At 42.5% G+C, this 16,349-nt stretch overlaps 1 protein-coding gene across 4 annotated transcripts in view; it reads right to left on the bottom strand.

Moving 5' to 3' along the window:
* Frmd4b (FERM domain containing 4B) overlaps positions 1–16,349 on the bottom strand; it is a 229,964-nt gene that overhangs the window by 6,629 nt on the left and 206,986 nt on the right. For all 4 annotated transcript variants that reach the window (XM_010635994.3, XM_019209337.2, XM_010635978.1 and 1 more), the window contains 9 exons: positions 15,807–15,945; positions 15,232–15,373; positions 14,279–14,412; positions 14,067–14,186; positions 12,450–12,666; positions 9,234–9,287; positions 7,684–7,831; positions 4,362–4,481; positions 2,241–3,055 (listed from right to left, as the gene is read on the bottom strand). In XM_010635994.3, the coding sequence (XP_010634296.1) occupies positions 2,241–3,055; positions 4,362–4,481; positions 7,684–7,831; positions 9,234–9,287; positions 12,450–12,666; positions 14,067–14,186; positions 14,279–14,412; positions 15,232–15,373; positions 15,807–15,945 (1,889 nt within the window). The remainder of the gene's footprint in view (positions 1–2,240; positions 3,056–4,361; positions 4,482–7,683; positions 7,832–9,233; positions 9,288–12,449; positions 12,667–14,066; positions 14,187–14,278; positions 14,413–15,231; positions 15,374–15,806; positions 15,946–16,349) is intronic.

Below are 16,349 nucleotides of genomic sequence, written 5' to 3' on the forward strand. Positions count from 1 at the left end.
ATATATATATATACACATACATTTTCTTTTTTCTTCAACAATGATGGGGAGGCAGGGATGGTGATGACTGGAATTGGGAGGCAGTTTGGTAGGAGAGACTTAGCTTCACAGAGGGGCAGAAGACAAGGGCACAATTTGGGAGCAAAGCCAGATGAAGTCCTCGTCCCTGGGCGTTTGCTGTCTTCTCTCCAAACCGGTCCTGCTCCATGCCTGGGATGTAGAAGGCGGCCACGATGCCAACACTCACAAAACCAGCACTATGATCCTTCCTGCTGGCCTCCACTTCCTGTTCTGGCTACTGACCTACTGCTCTTCTCACACCCACAAGGCATCTGCCATCACCAGAGGACAAACATACTCTAAGACTCATCTGCAGCCCTGGGTGCCGCATGTGTTTGACAGATAGAAGCCTCTCACTCGGAGCTCCCAAGAATGTTCCAGAAGTCTACGTGGAGGCTCTGAGGCCTGATGGTTGTACTCTTAGGGCTGGGATAGAAGCCTCACGCCCTCACTCACTAGCTTTGGAGCTTGGGTGGGGTCATTTATACTCTAAGCCAGATGTGCTGAGGATGGACAATAGGAATAGTAATAACTCTTAACAACAGCAAAAACCACATCATAGGACTCTTGCCTATATCAAGTGCTGAGGAGGTCATGTGCCACGGGAAGCTGCCAAGAAACTGTAGTTGTTGTTACTACCACAACCAAGTCACCATGACAGCCTGGCTGGAAGGAACTACAGAAGCCTTAATTTGGCAAATAGTTGGAAAAGTATCTGTCCATGAGCAATACACACACCCATTGTGATGTATTTCTGCAGCTACAAAATGGAGACAGGAATGAGGAAAAGTCCAGAAGGGATTTCTGGAAGCACTGATTCCATCCAACTCCTTAAGAAGAGGAGCTCTTGCTGGGTGTGGTGGCGCATGCCTGTAATCTCTGCACTCTGGGAGGCTGAAGCAGGAAGATCACAAGTTTGAGCTCAACTTGGGCAACTCAGCAATTTATGTGAGACTCTGTCTCAAAAATAATAAAAGGGCTGTAGATGTAGCTCAGTGCAAGGCCCAGGCTTGGTCTGTGGTAGTTTTTCATGCAACACTCTGCATCTCAGGAGGGAGAAAGGCTTCCTCTAGATCAGGGCCACAAAAACAAGAAATTAACAGGAGCCCTTTCATGCGTTCACTGTGGTCATACACAGAACAGCTCTAGTGGAAGTCCACAGTCTGCACAAACAAGAAAGAAGTTGAACCCAAACAGAAATCTCCATGGAAATGCCTCTTGTCAGCAAACTTGTGACAGGATGACTGTTACACGGTGGCTCAGGAATCCCCACACCATGTCGCCCCGAAGTGTCACATTTAAGGGAGGTGGCAGGACTCATCCCCTCAGGTGTTTGTGTTGCTGGAGTTTTCATTCATTTCTTAAGAGTTTTAAAGCTCGTTGAATTTTCACACATTTCCCTCGCTTGCGACAAGACCCTGAGCTCATGGAGGCCAGGAACTGCTTCAACACTGCGTCCTCAGCCTCCTGGGTGCCTACTCATTCGCTGAATTCATGGAGCAGAAACCAGCCCCCATTTTCTATTACTGTACTAAGCCCAGGTGGGGTGCGCAGTGCAGAGCCCACAAACGTCAGTGGATGGAGCAGCCCAAGCCAATGCAAAGGGGATAAGGGAACAACTCTTCTAACAAAAATATCTCCAAAAAATCTTTGTATCAACCATAAAGTAAAATTTGCATGAATACTGAATTAAAATATGCAATGGACTTAGAACAGTGATTAATAAATACCAATCTCCACAAGTTATGATAAAGCCTTATGCAGGTCCCTGAGCATTCAAAAGTCTTCAGACTGACTGAATCGTCATGGTGACTGGGATGGATTTATATATAATTTTAATGTTCTCAGGTCTTTTAGACTATCAGGCCTCAATGACACAAGCACATTTAAGAGATGTAGCTGTCATCAGAAGACCTAAAGACAGATAGACATATACAGCAGGTGCTCAGAAAATGTGTGTTACACTTGGATCTACACTTTGCCTCGTCAGACTCATGTGCCCTGCATTTCTGGAAATGTGGAGAGAACCTTTCAAGGTGGCAATTCTTACCGTGGTCCAACTAATGGCTACCACTTTTCTAGCCTTTGGCACGAGTTTCATGATGCTAGAGAGGAGTGGATTGGGTGGGTGGCTGATGTAAAGCAACTCCAGAGGCTGTGTGCTTTCACAACTGCCTTACCTGAAGAGTAGGAGGATGCTCGGCTGCTTGGAGAACAGGGGACCTGCAACCCGGCAAATCCCAGGCATCTCTGGGATCCCCTGTCAGAGTCAAAGCTTGTCTGTGGGCTGTGGCCCTGATCTTTATGCCCAGAGGCCCGCTGGTACCAGCCACGCAGGTGCTCTGCAACTAAGGCCTTGTGGATGTTTTTGGTGATGTGCTCAGATTTCACAGCAGCCTTCCTGGGCAGCCGTAGAGTTGCATATGGGTTGTGGGGCACTCGGTCCACCTCATCTTCATGGAAGGATCTGCTGTAGTCCCTTGGGCGGTCGTATCCATAGTGGGTGGAGGATCGGTAGGAAGGATTGACACTGTACTGTCCCTCGGTGTCATTCTCATAGACGTAGCCACCGCTGTAATACAGGTCACACTCTGCGTAGGGCGCATACTCAGAGACATAGTAACTGTAAGAAGGCGGCTCCTGACTCTTCGGGTAGACCCCGTTCCTCATGTTGTCCTTCTGGGCCAGGTTGGGCATGCTTCCTGAACTGGAAGCAGCAACGTTCTGTTTCCTTGACCTTCTCCGGCCCCTGGCACGCGTGTCCAGAGTCTGGGTGGTGTAACAGGGTGCAGCAGCAGCAGCAGGTGTCACATAGTAGCACTCTGTGCTTGACTGGCTAGTGTAGGAAGACCCATCATCCAAGACCTCAGTGCTGCTGCTTCTTTGGGACTTGGAGAGGGAAAAAAATGGCTTCTCGTCCATCTCGGAGAGCAGGTGGGACTGGGACTCAAGGCTCCCACTCCGCTGTCGGCAGTGCTGAGATGCAGAGTCAGGTCTGCAAGAAGAGAAAGGCAAATGTGTGCATGAAAAGAGGGAAAGGAGGAGCCCGCAGCAGGGCAAGAAGTCCCTGTCAAATGGTTTTATGGCTGCTAACTTGCAAGAGGATATCTTAAAGTTTCCAGGGCTGACAGCGCAACGGATCCCCTGGGTCCAAATAACACGCGAGAGGCCTCTGAGTTACACAGCCAAGAGGAGAAAGATCGAGGTGCTCTCAGGCAAATCACTCCTCCAGGGCAGGGGAGATATCAATGGTCTGTGGAGGTTCGTCTCTTTTAACAGAATATTACGGTAAATTAGGCTGAGTGGTGGCAGCACTGCAGGATGGAGTAGTGTGTGGACCCTGGAGCCAGAGATACCTCCATGAACCACGGCTCTGCCATTGTGCAGGCGTCTGATCTGGGGCGAGATTTCTCGTCCGTTCGTTCATTTGTTCATTCAGTGGTGGTGGTGATCAAACTCAAGGCCTTGGCACTGGGCTACATCCCCAGCCCTTATTTATTTATTTGTTTGTTTATCTAGTTGGTACGGGGAATCGAACTCGGGACCTTGCACTTCTGAGGCAGGTGGTGACACCACTGAGCTAAATCCCTGGCCCTATTTATTTTTTTGAGACAGGGTCTTGCTAAGTGGCTAACGTGCCCCAACTAGGACAGAATTTGCAATCTTCCTGCCTCAGCCTCCCAGGGTGCTAGAGTTACAGCCATGTATTACCACATCCATTTTGGGTTTTTTTGAGAGGATCTCACCATGTAGTCCAACGTTGCCTTGAATTTGGTATTTAGTCCAGGCTGATGCCAAATTTGTAATCCACCTGCCTCCGCCTCCCAAGTGCTGGGATTATAGGTGTCAGTCACCATGCCCAGTTTAAGGCAAGATATCCAACCTCTCTTAATCTTGCTTCCTTCTTCGTAAAATGAGACAAAAACAGTACGTGCCTAATAACCACTTCACAATAGGCTTGTTACAGGGACTGAACAGCATAGCGTGTGTAAAACATTTAGCACAGCACTCGGCAAACACATAAAAGACTGCTGTCGCTATTCTCTTCATCCTCACCATTGAATAATGAGGAGTAATACTATCTAGTCGGAGAAATTACGAACAATCCAATGTATACCTAGACAAACACATCTTTTCTTTGCTGATCTATTTGAAACTGTACATAAGCAGAAATGTGTAATAATAAACAGGGCCCTGTTACCAAAAAAGTCACTTAGAATGACAAACAGAACAAAACAAAGCAAGAGAAACGCTCAAGGGTAAAATCGAGGGAGCCAAAGCAGAGGGTGGGAAGCTCTTACTCCAAGTGGCTGCTGCTGTAGGCATTGCGGGTGAGGACTGGGGTGGTGGGCATGCTCCGTCCGCCTTGGGGCCGTCTCTCCAGGGTTTTGTAAGGGCTGCTGTGTGTTGACAGCATTTCTCTGTGATGATTGAAAAAAAGGAATTCAAGAAACAGTAAGAATCCCAACACATCGGGCGACCTTGTCATCAGCCTATGCGAAGCTTACTGGAAGCTGACAGAAAGGCTGTGTAAGGAGAAAGCTGCAAAGGGAGTCTCCGTGGACTCGAATCCTGCTCTGTCCTGGAAGAGTTTTAGAGGAAGCACCTATTGACTCTCTAGGTCATAAACATGTAGGGAAAAAAATGGAAGGCTTTTACAAAAGAGTGAACTGAATAAATATTGCCGGCCGAAAGCAACTAGAGTAGGGGCAAGCAAAGCATTTTTAAAAAAATACTCTAATAGTAAATACGTTTGGCTTTGAGGGTCAGATGGTTCCTGTAGCTACTATTTATTTACTCTGTCCTTGTCATAGTACAAAAGCAGCCACAGTTAGATAACATGTAAGTGAACACGAGTGGCTACGTTCTAATAAAACTTTATTCCTGGATACCAAACTGTCAGTTTCATGTAATTCTTACATGTCATCAACATTATGGCTGTTGATTCCCCTCCCCAACTATTTAAAAAGTATAAAAACCAGTCTTAGGTCATGGATTGTACAAAAACTGGTGCCAGGATGGGTCTAGTCCTCGGACTGTTTGTTGGTCTGCTAGTCCCTGGACTAGCAAGATCCTTAAATCCTTTTGTCCATTTTCCAACACAATGAAAAGGCAACTTAATGTTAATTTTTAAAAATTAAAGTAACTTTCTAAGGGGCTGAGGGCCTAGCTTATGCTTAGTGAACAGGTGGCCTGGGGTCCATCCACAGCACAACCTCTTACCCCAAAATAAGCTTTTCCAAATAAAATTCTACTTATTACAAACATGAGTCAAATTTATTACAGAAAAGTTCAAAGATACAAATAAAAATTTAGGTGTTCATAATCTGATACCTCCGATATAGCCTCAGATATAACCCTAAATGTTTTCATATATTTTTGTAAGAATATATAGTGATAAACATCTATAGATTTTGTTTTAGGGGGGGACTGGGGATTGAACTCAGGACCTTGCACTTGCGAGGCAGGCATGAGCTAAAGCCCTGGCCCCCTCATCCATAGAGTTTTAATAATAAAAACTGTGATCTTACTGTATATATATTCCCTATCAATACTTTCTTTAAAAATGTGTATCTAATGTTTCATATTGCCTAATATTTGCCTGTAGTGTCATTTTAATGATACACATCATTCCACTCCACGGTTTTTAACTGTAATTTTTAAGTTGAGCGTTTAGGTCACTTTTGATTTGTCACAAGCATGAACAATGTTGTGAGGGGCGTCCTGAGGTTGAGCGATCAACTCAACAGTAAAGACTCCTACGAAAGAAACTGCTGGATCAAAGGGCAAATCCCTCTTCAGCTATGGGAGAAGTGGAATAGTCACTTTTAAGATACGGATTCCCATTTATGACTTTTCCTTTTGCTAAAACAGCATATTCATCAGGTGCTCTCTGATAGGACTCCCTGCTATGATTGAAACATCCCATTTCTCTGCTGCCCAGCATGACAGCCATGAGTCACAAGGGGTTCTTGAGCACTTGATAAGTGGCCAACACAACCGGGGAAATGAATTTTCAATTGGATTGACTTAATTAGATTGAATAACACAGTGCCAATCCCTTGGAGGGCCACTATTTCAGGCTAAAAGTCCCTAAGTGCTAATTCCTAAACCAGGCCTGGTAATGTGACAAAGTTTTCACTGTCTTTGCCATGTCAGAAAGATAAAATTACATGATATATTTTCATAAGTCAAAATTTATTCGATCTGACTAATCTTTTACTTTGAGATTAGTTTATTGGCTGACAGGCTAACATGTTGCCTTAACTCCCATCAGGACCCGAGGAATGTACCTCAGGGTAAATGTTTGGTAAATGAGAAACACAGAGAAGTTTTCCATGGTGTTTGGTCCTCAGTGTATTCACAGGAAAGGCAGAAGGAATGATGATCAGGGCCGTGGTGAGAATTAAATGTGGTAATACACATAGATACAATGCCCACAGCCTCCGGCACATAGTGAGCGGCCAACACATGTGAATTTCATCATGATGATACTGATGAAACTTAAATATCATTTATTTCATTGATTCATGGTATTACTGGTTTGCACACTGCAACTAGGCAAATTAAAGAGGTCTCATCTTATGTCCTAAATTTTAAAAAATTAGCAGAGATCCATGCAACCGAATTCTGAGAATACTGTTTTATTTGTTTGTTTGTTTTGGTATCGGGGCTTGAACCCAGGATGGTTCGCTATTCTTTTAAACCTGATCTCACTGTCCAGTTAATATGCACCTAAGTCATTCGAGGGGAGAAAAAAATGTGTTATCTATTTTACATACTACAAAATAAGTGTACCTGCAGACTCAGAAGTCAACCCTCTCATCGGTTTAGCAAACAAGTGTTTAATGATGGTTTCCATAGATCAAAGGTTATGAGACTGAATTCTGGACACTACATCTGAAATAGTCTGGATCCTGAATGTCCCCCAAGGCCCACATGTTAAGAGGCAGGGTCTCCAAACTGGCACTACTGGGAGGTGGTGGGACCTCCTGGAGGAATGTGGTGGGAGAAGTTGGGCCACTGGCGACCCGCCCTTGAAGGGGAGTCTGGGGTCCCGGCCTTTCCTCTCTTTCTGCTCTCAGCTCTTACATGCCCCCGTCACAGTGTTCTGCCTTGTCACAGGCCCAAAGGTGACAGTGCCAACACACCAGGGACTGAAACTGAAAAAATCTGTAACTGAGCCAAAGTAAGCATTCCTCCCCTATCAATTATTTTAGGTATTTTGGTATAGTGATGCAAAACTGGATAATACAATACCCAAACTCAGAAGATAATAATGTCCCTATAACCTTTTTTTTTTTTTTTTTTTGTACCGGGGGTCAAACTCGGGTCCTTGCACTGACAAGGCAGGTGGCAGAGCCACTGAGCTAAATCCCCGGCCCCATATAACCTAATTTAAATCAAACAGATTTTAAAGTCAGGGGAAGAGCCAAATACTTTTAAAAAGTATTTTTAAACATTTAAAAATATTTCTATTTGCTGTCAACCACAAATCTCTGGGGCAGTTCCTATGTCACAGATTTACAAAAGAACACCTTTTGAAAGAATAAAAATATGTCATCATTTTGCAGGGAAGATTTCCTCACTGTGAGGCATTCACCTTAGTAAGATGCATCTCACCTGGACTGCCTGGTATCCCCCAGCTGTTCATTGATGGATGACTTTCTGAAATGGATCCGCTCAATACCGAGAGACTTGGGGGGAAGAATTCTTGGAGAATGGGGTACTGAACTTGGTTGCTGCCCAGCAGGACTGAAGGCATCACTGGCTAAAATAAGTAAATGAATGGATGGATATAAACAGGGGTAAATAAATAAGTACATTAAAACCTTGCCAATATCTCGAAAAAGAAACGGGAGGATCTCATAAACAATGTGCTCTTCCAAAGATGATGTTTTCAGATACATATAAATTGCCAGAAATTAATATTTACATTTTATACACTAGATAAAGACATTACTGAATACACTCTCAGGGTTGGAAGAAGCTTTTGTCAATTCAACGGTAAGGAACTCAGCGGGGTAGAACAGGTGACGCTATCTTTTGAAATATTTATTAAAGAAAATCTTCAGAGTGCAAAGGGCCAAGCGTGAACAGGCAGACTGTTTCCGTCCACCTGTAAAGTTCTTAGACTTGTGTTCTACAGGCTCATCCTGCTTCTAAAAGTGATGAAACCAACTCACGCTGCAACCACTGCAGACTTCTTAGGTCCACCACTGACATCTGCATTTTCAAAGAGCAGCAGCAAGCAAACCAGGCCTCAGTGCAAAGGAAGAATTTTTAAATGGCAGAATTTTATGTGCCATAAAACTCAGGGGAAGATAAAGCAATGGAGGGTGGCAGTTTCCCGGAATTCTTTAAATTACATCAGATAGCTCACTTACTCGGCCGAATAGGTACCAAGGATTACAAGGAAATACTGAATCACTTGATGTGAAGCCCATTCCAAACACAAAATGGAACCTACCTATATGAACTGACAAATGACATGTAGCCCAGGCTTATAAAATGTGACTTCTTAGGGAAAATAAAATAAATTCCCACCTCTCCCTAAAACACTGATAATCAAAGTCTGTAGGATAGTTTCCTGGTTTTGATACTGGGCTCTTTAAATATGGAAAATATCACCACCAAGAAAAGTTAGGTGAAGGATTCTGTGTTACTAGTACAATTCTCTGAGTTTATGATTACTTTAAGAAGATTTCTGTTTAAAAAGCCAGGCATGATGACATATGCCTGTAACCCCCATGCTCTGGAAGGCTGAGACAAGAGGACCACAAGTTCAAGCCCAGCCTGAGCAACTTAGAAAGCACCTGTCTCAAAAAGAAAAAGAAGAAGAAAAAAATGGTCTTCAGATGCAGCTCAGTGAGAAGGCCCAATGCCCAGTACCGCAAAACAAAAAACAAACAAAAAAATTACAGGGCCTTAAATTCCTCACTGAGAGACTCATTTACGCTGTGGTTTTCTGACTCTCTGAAATGATGTAATTTGGCTGGACTTAAACTGAGGGGTTTGTAAACTATTTACCTCCTTTCCCAAACATTTCACATAAGTAAAAGTTAGTCAATTCTGCTTTACCCAAAAGAAAACAAATAGGCTATACTTAAAGTATTATCTTAGTATTTCAGCATACTCAAAATTTTTACATCAAAAAAGAAGTTGCCACTTACCATCATCATAGGCGGTGTCAGACAAGGAGCTACTCTCTGAGGGAATGATGTCTTCTGTGAATAAAAATAACTGCTTTAGTATAATTGTGCATTTATATAATTACAGTGAGTTCAATGAAGCAATTTCGATAGAGTGTGTTTTATTTTCATTTAGATAAATATAATTATAGTACATTAAGAATAATAAACTGTTGTAAGGGTTGACTCATTTGCCACGGAAGGCAGAAACATCTTACGTATCATACACACATTAAAGTGCATTACAGTGGTCCCTCGATATCTGAGGGAGATAGATCCCAGAGCTCCTCCAAGGATGTCCAGCTACCTTACATAAAACAGCATTTGCACATTCCTGTATATCTTAAAGATTTCTAGACTACTTATAACATCTAATACTATGGATATGGTGTCTAACTACTTGTTACTCTGGTTGTTTCGAGAATAATGACAAGAAAAAAAAAAGTCTGATGAGGCAAGTTTCTTTCTTTTTCCCAAATATTTTTGACTTGAAGTTGTTAAATCTGCAGATGTGGAAGGTGAGGATACCGAGAGCTAACTCTCTCCTCCTCCTCCTCCTCTCCTGTCTTCCCCTTCTTCTTCCCCTTCCTCCTCTTCTTCCTCTTCTTCCTCTTCCTCTTTCTTTTCTCTTCTCTTTCCTTCTCCTTCTCCTTCTTCTTTGTTACCAGGGATCAAACTCAGGACCTTCCACTTGTAAAGCAGGCACAAAGGAACTGAGCTAAATCCCTGGCCTGGGCTAACTGTATTCTTAAAATGGAAGAAGAGACAGCCTAGGGATTCTGATTCCAACTACTTTGCAGAGTTCCTGCTACCTAGAAAGAAAACTTTGCCCTCTATATTTAGTGCTTACAGCCAACAAACTGGAAAGAAAAATCAAACCATTCTTGACATAAATGCAAAATGTTACAAGAAACTCATTTGGACCCTCATTTGAGAATCAACTGAGTATACCTTATCTTTGATCCCCGCCGCCCAGATAAAAGGGCTTTACCTTAATGGCATGTACTTACTTTGTGGTATCTGAGCCTTCTAGGGAGACCAGGCTTTCTTAATAGTGGCACAACTGGCCCTCGGGAATAATTCTTTATTTTGGGGAGCTGTCTTATACACTACAGGATCAGCAGTAATCCCGCCCTCAATGTTTACAACCTGAAATGTCTACAAATACTGTCAAATATTTCTGGAGAACAAAACTGACCCTTGTTGAGAACCACTGAATAGGAAGACTCGGGTTTAGATATTCGTTTTAGCCAGGCACTGTGGTGCACACCTATAGTCCCAGCCACTCAGGAGGCCAAGGTAGGATGATTTCAAGTTCATGTCCAGCCTGGGCAAATCAGTGACACCTTGACTCAAAATAAATAATAAAACAGGCTGGAAATGTAGCTAAATGGTAAAGAATTTGCCTAGCAGGTGCAAGGGCTTGGATGTGCAGAAAGGAGGGTGGCTAAGTTTTGTTATTTATTAGCTGTGAAGATGCTGGACAAATTACTTCACCTAAGCCTCATCTGGCTCTGCTCTAAAATGGGGGTTACAACAGCACCGATCAGAGAGTGCTGAGGCAAAGTGTTAAATGAAATAACGATGTGAAAAACTTGGCCCAGAGGCTCACACGTGACAAATGCTCAATAAATATTACCAATACCCTCACTTTTGTGACCAACACTTACTGTTCCAGCTAGAAATGACATCTACAATGCTCTGAGTATTACTGGTGACTACCAACTCTTAAAGAATGTATGTAGTAAAAAGTGTCATCTCAGATGTGTTGACAGGTTTTCGCAAATCCTTCCGTACTTGGTGTTGAAGGTTTTTGGCCAAACATGACATCCCAGCCATTATGAGGGGACTCTCTCTGTTCCATCTCAAATGGTGTCAGACCACCTCTTAATTAGACACAGAATGGAGGCCAAAGGCGAGGTGCCACTGTCGTCAGCTGTTGGGCACCCTTAAAAAAACCTGCCCAATATCTGCTCACACAGAGGCACCATCTGCTATCCAAATGTCAGTCTCTGAAAAGGAGAGCACTAGAATCTCGCCACAGCTGAAGGATGAATGAGCTGTAACAAATCTGTGAACGTTAAGTGCACTGTTAATCACTCATCTCTATCAGTTGAGAATGTAACTATTGCCAGGGCCAGCTGGGTTGCACATTTAGAGCCAAAGCCACCCAAAATTCTCCAGCTGTAGTTGACTAACACTTATGTGTGAATGTCGTATTACTGAATTACAGATCCTGTGCTCTAAGCCTGAGTACATTCTAAACCCAGTTACCGTATTTCATGTAATTAGTTTATGCTGCAGCAGAAAAAAGAAAAGTACTGCCAACTGTGATTGTAACACACCATCCAGAACAAGAATTATCTCAATTTTACAAATGTTAAAATGTGAAGGAAAAAAAATGAAATCTTTGAATCAAAAAATATAATCACATTTTAATCAATAATGAAGGCTAAAAATCATGGCAATATTCAGGGAAGGCAAACTACACTTAAATTCTCCCTAAATGAAATTTCTTGGCTTCCTTTTTTCCTGAACATAAAAATTATGGCTAAATGACATGGAGAACCTAGAAAATACAGAGGGGTATTAAGTAAATTAAGTTACTTAAACTCGATAGCTATTAGTGTTTTAAATGCTTCTCGAAGTTGGGTTACACTGTGGTTACAATGCTTTCTGCAGTCCGTGTTGTATCATGATCATTTATCCATAGCTTTAAACAGCCTTCTTGAATGACAGTGATTACAACAGATTATCCCTGTCGACACGGAAGGGTAAGTCCTTAGTCTCCTCTATCTACACAGGGATAAACTCTTATGAAAATGCATGCTGTGTTAAAAACTGTTATGAACTGTTGGAGAAGGCTCAGCTCTCAATACGCAGTATTATCAACAGTATATTTGGCAATGACTTCAGCCTAGTTTAAGCTGAATTTGTCTGATTATGTACCATGATTGCTGTGAAAACGCTTCCACCCTGAAAATTAAAGTAACTCGAGAGTGTGCTATTACAATAGTGAAGCTGCTAATTAAATTTACATACTTACAAGACTGAAATTCCAAACCATTATTACCCTAAGAAACTTTCCATCCTATCGTCTATCTCGCACCAAATGAGCAGGCTTAGAAATATACATCATCAAGAGTACTGACAATGGGACTCAAAACTTTTTCACTTTTTACTAATTTGGTAAAATACCTGTTGCTTTCTGGCTGGGTTTCTTCCCACATCGAATTCGGTATTCATTTATTGCATTTTCAATTTCCTGGAGCTTTTTCATTGCATCCACGTAATCTTGCTTTCGTTTTTTCTTCACGGTTTTGCAAAGGTCCGGCTCACTGGCAAGTTTCTTTGCAGCTTCAACCAGCTTTTGCTGTATTAGAAAATTGCTCTCCAGTTCTTGTAAAGCCGGATCCTGCATTTATACAATGATATTATTTTACTGTAATGGACACAAGTACAGTCACTCTATCAGGTACTGGATAACAACATTTCTTGTGTATTCTTGAATCAGATGTTCTTTGAGAATAAAGTCTTTTTAAATTCTAATGCAGTGATAACCCAAACAGCTATTTTTTTTTTTTTTTTTTTTTTTTGGTACCAGGGATTGAACTCAGGACCTTCCGCTTTTGAGGTAGGTGGCGGCACCACTGAGCTAAATTCCTGGCCCAAAACAAACACTTTTTAAGCAGACAAGATAGCCCTTATCCAACTTGAACTTTTCATTACCCCAGTCTCTTCCCTTCTTGTGGAAAAAAATGACCCTTCATCTATGCAGTTAGCTGCCTACAGATCATAGTTTTCAGGGACAGATTCTCAAGGCTCATGGGTACAGAACATATAAGCATAGCACTAGAAAGATAAATTTGGGTTTGATTCTTTCTGGTGGTTCACAGTTACATGACTCTGAATATACTACTTAATTTTTTACTGCTACAGCTTTTTCATTTGTAGAGGGAAGATAGCAACTGCCTGATTGCAGGTGCTAAAGATGACATGAGATTACTCACGTGCAGACAGGAACGTGATGGGCATCTAAATCAGTGACACTGGACCGACTTAGACACTGGTTCGTTCACAGCTAGGTGCACAGGTGAGCACTCAACATAACAAAGCTTAGGCCGGGCGTGGTGGTGCACAGCTGTAATCCTAGCACTCAGGAGGCTGAGGCAGGAGAATCGCTGTGTGTTCGAGACCAACCTGGGCTACATAGTGAGTTCCAGGTCAGTCTCAACTACATAGTGAGACCCTGTCTCAAAAAAAAAAAAAAAAAAAAAAAAAAAACCCATAACAAAGCTCACTATATTATGGGAGACACGGATATTGTTTTCTAAAGCCCAGAGAGTAACATTTCTACAAGAACCATGTGTAGACTCTCATTGGCTGAGTGGCTGTCAAAATTTTTAACGGAATTATACTAAATGGTGCGCATTACTATTGCATTTAATACTTATCACTTCCCTTGTAGGGAAATTACACTCTTACTCTCATTTTGCCAATGGAGAAACTGAAGCCTCGGAAGTGAGACTTCAGAGATTAAGCTGCCTGCGAAAGGCTACTGAGTTATAAGTAAACGAATTAGGCTAATGTTCTTCATTCTTTTTTTTTTTTTTCCTGGTACCGGGGATCAAACTCGGGTCCTTGCACTTGCAAGGCAGGCGGTGGAACGGCTGAGCTAACTCCCTGGCCCTGTTCTTCATTCTTATAATACTGCTTCTCAGTTTATAAACATTTAGGGTTCACTGAATGCTTTCTGCAGTTTGAGGGGTCAAATTTCTTGTGGTTCACAGAAAGGTTCAGAGCTGGCACTCCTACCTCTTCGCTGCGCAGCAAGTTGTCGTCCAACTTGAATGCGGTACCCACGCGCCTCCTGACCTGAGGAGGCTTCTCGCCGATGCTCAGCGGGTACTCCTGCGGCATTTTACCTGTGAGCTCCTGTAACACAGCACAGGGTCAGGAGCTCGTAACTGACACAGGCCACAGCCCTCTGACACAAACTGAGGAGCCCCAGAAGTAAGGACACTCACAGCCTCACGCAGACAGATCTTCTTCAGCTCCTCGACCTTTTTAAGGAGTTTTTCTTGCAATACTTTCTCCTTTTTCTTGAGCTCCAGGATTTTCTCCCGCTTTTGCTCCTCGCTGACTTCTGAGTCTTGGGAACCTGTGGTGGGGGAGGGTGGGGAGGGTTACACAAAGCGCGCTTCCTTCCCTCGGGAAGGACAAAGGACTGTGAAGCCAAACCTGCTATTAAATGCTAGTTTACTTCTTTTCTCCTCGTTTCTGAAATAATAAAAGGAAACTAGAGAACATTTTTTTCATGCTTCTGGGCATCAAATAGAGGCTGGTAGGAAACGGAACCTTCCTTGTGCATTTTGGCTCGGTCACTTTAGAAGTGAGGATAAAATCCTTCACCCAAGGAAAAAGATGTTCTTTTTGTAAGCAGGGGGGAAAGCAAGATGTTCCCTGAGACAGTCATTTCAAATGTTCCTCAGGTAGATATGCAAGCAAGTCAAAGGAATGTGTTCTACACAAACGAAGATCGCGTGCTTCAGCTTTCTAAAGCAACAGTAAGATTTACATGGGACACATCATGAAATTTCTCAAGAATTCTAGAACGGCTGAGGGGCAGCGGTTACATTTGGCGGGGAGTCATGTAATCATCTTTGCATAGCACTTCATGTCCTACAGACGATTAGTCAGGTCAATGAAAAACTACGCACAGAAGAAGGTGACAGGATTTAAGGGGAGAAAACATCCTGCGAAGTCACCCTCAGGGACGCCCTACCTTGACATCTAATGTTGCGTAGACCTCTGGCTGTTTATAATTGAACTTTATATTCATTAATATTGTACTCAAAACTGTTGCACCCAGTAGGTTTTGACAGACTTTTTATTCCCAAAATGAGTTAAAATAATATATTTAAAATGACTTATTACAAAGAAGACATGGCTTGCGCTTTCTCTAATGCCGTGACGTTACCTGAGGATATTAAGCTGCCGTTGCTGGCCATGATGAACTGACCCTTGGCCTCCAGTGTCACCGACTTCGATGCCCGTCGTGTCCCTATGTCTGTCAGATCCATGGCAATGTCATCTAAACTCCTGGCTGATGGGATTTTTGCCTGTGAGGCAAACAATATTGAAATGGAACCAAGGCAATTAAAATACACCTTGCATTAATGGCACGATTAATAGTCAAATGACACTCCAGAAAAAAAAACCCATGAAATTTAAACTTTGCATCTAAGATGTTTTCATAATTACACAAAACTCTCAAGGCATGATTCAGTCCCTGACTTGAAAATGTCACCAATGTACCCATATGCATGCCGATCTTATAACTTTTAAATTAAAAAAAAAAATATATATATATATATATATTGCTTATCTCTTAAATGCATGAAAAAGTAAAATAGCTGCTAGTAAAGTTTTTAAAAAAAACCCTCAAAAACAAAACTTCATGTACTTGCATGTTTTCTGAAAAAGCTCATCTTCTGAAATAAAGCAAAAGCAGGACTGGAATTAGTTGGAGTAGAAATGCTCCCAGGGACTTACTTTGCTCTGCTTCCGGTCCAGGTAAAATTGGTGCTGGCTAATGGCCATCACCCAGATGGACTTGATGAGAGAAGAGTTTGCATACCAGGTTTGCACGAAGAGGCCGCTTTGCCCAAAGGTTCTCCGAGGCACCGAAATCCTGAAGGATTATGGGAAACACTTGAATTGCTCACCTTTGGTCCAGCCCAATGTGGTAACAAAGTACCTTCTTCCTGTCTTTCTGTTGTACAGGCTTAGGCTGATAGGGGCTGAGTTTCTGATTTTATTCTTTTATGATGGAACTACTCTGACCTATGCAATCTCTTTTTGTATAACAAGCACACTGAAAAACACTACGCGTGCAATGAAAAGCGGATAAGGAATCTGTCAAATGAAAAGCCACATAATAATATTTACTAGTTAGAAACCATAAAGATGTGCAGCCACCTTAAGTGGTAGAGAATAAAGGCCATGTTTTATTCATTTATTTGGTACTGGGGATTAAACTCAGGTCCTTGTGCTTACGAGGCAGGTGGCAGAACCACTGAGCTAAATCCCTGGCCC

The sequence above is a fragment of the Fukomys damarensis genome, unplaced genomic scaffold (assembly GCF_012274545.1).
Source record: "Fukomys damarensis isolate Sample0158 unplaced genomic scaffold, DMR_v1.0_HiC HiC_scaffold_28, whole genome shotgun sequence".
In the NCBI taxonomy this organism is placed as follows: Eukaryota; Metazoa; Chordata; class Mammalia; order Rodentia; family Bathyergidae; genus Fukomys; species Fukomys damarensis.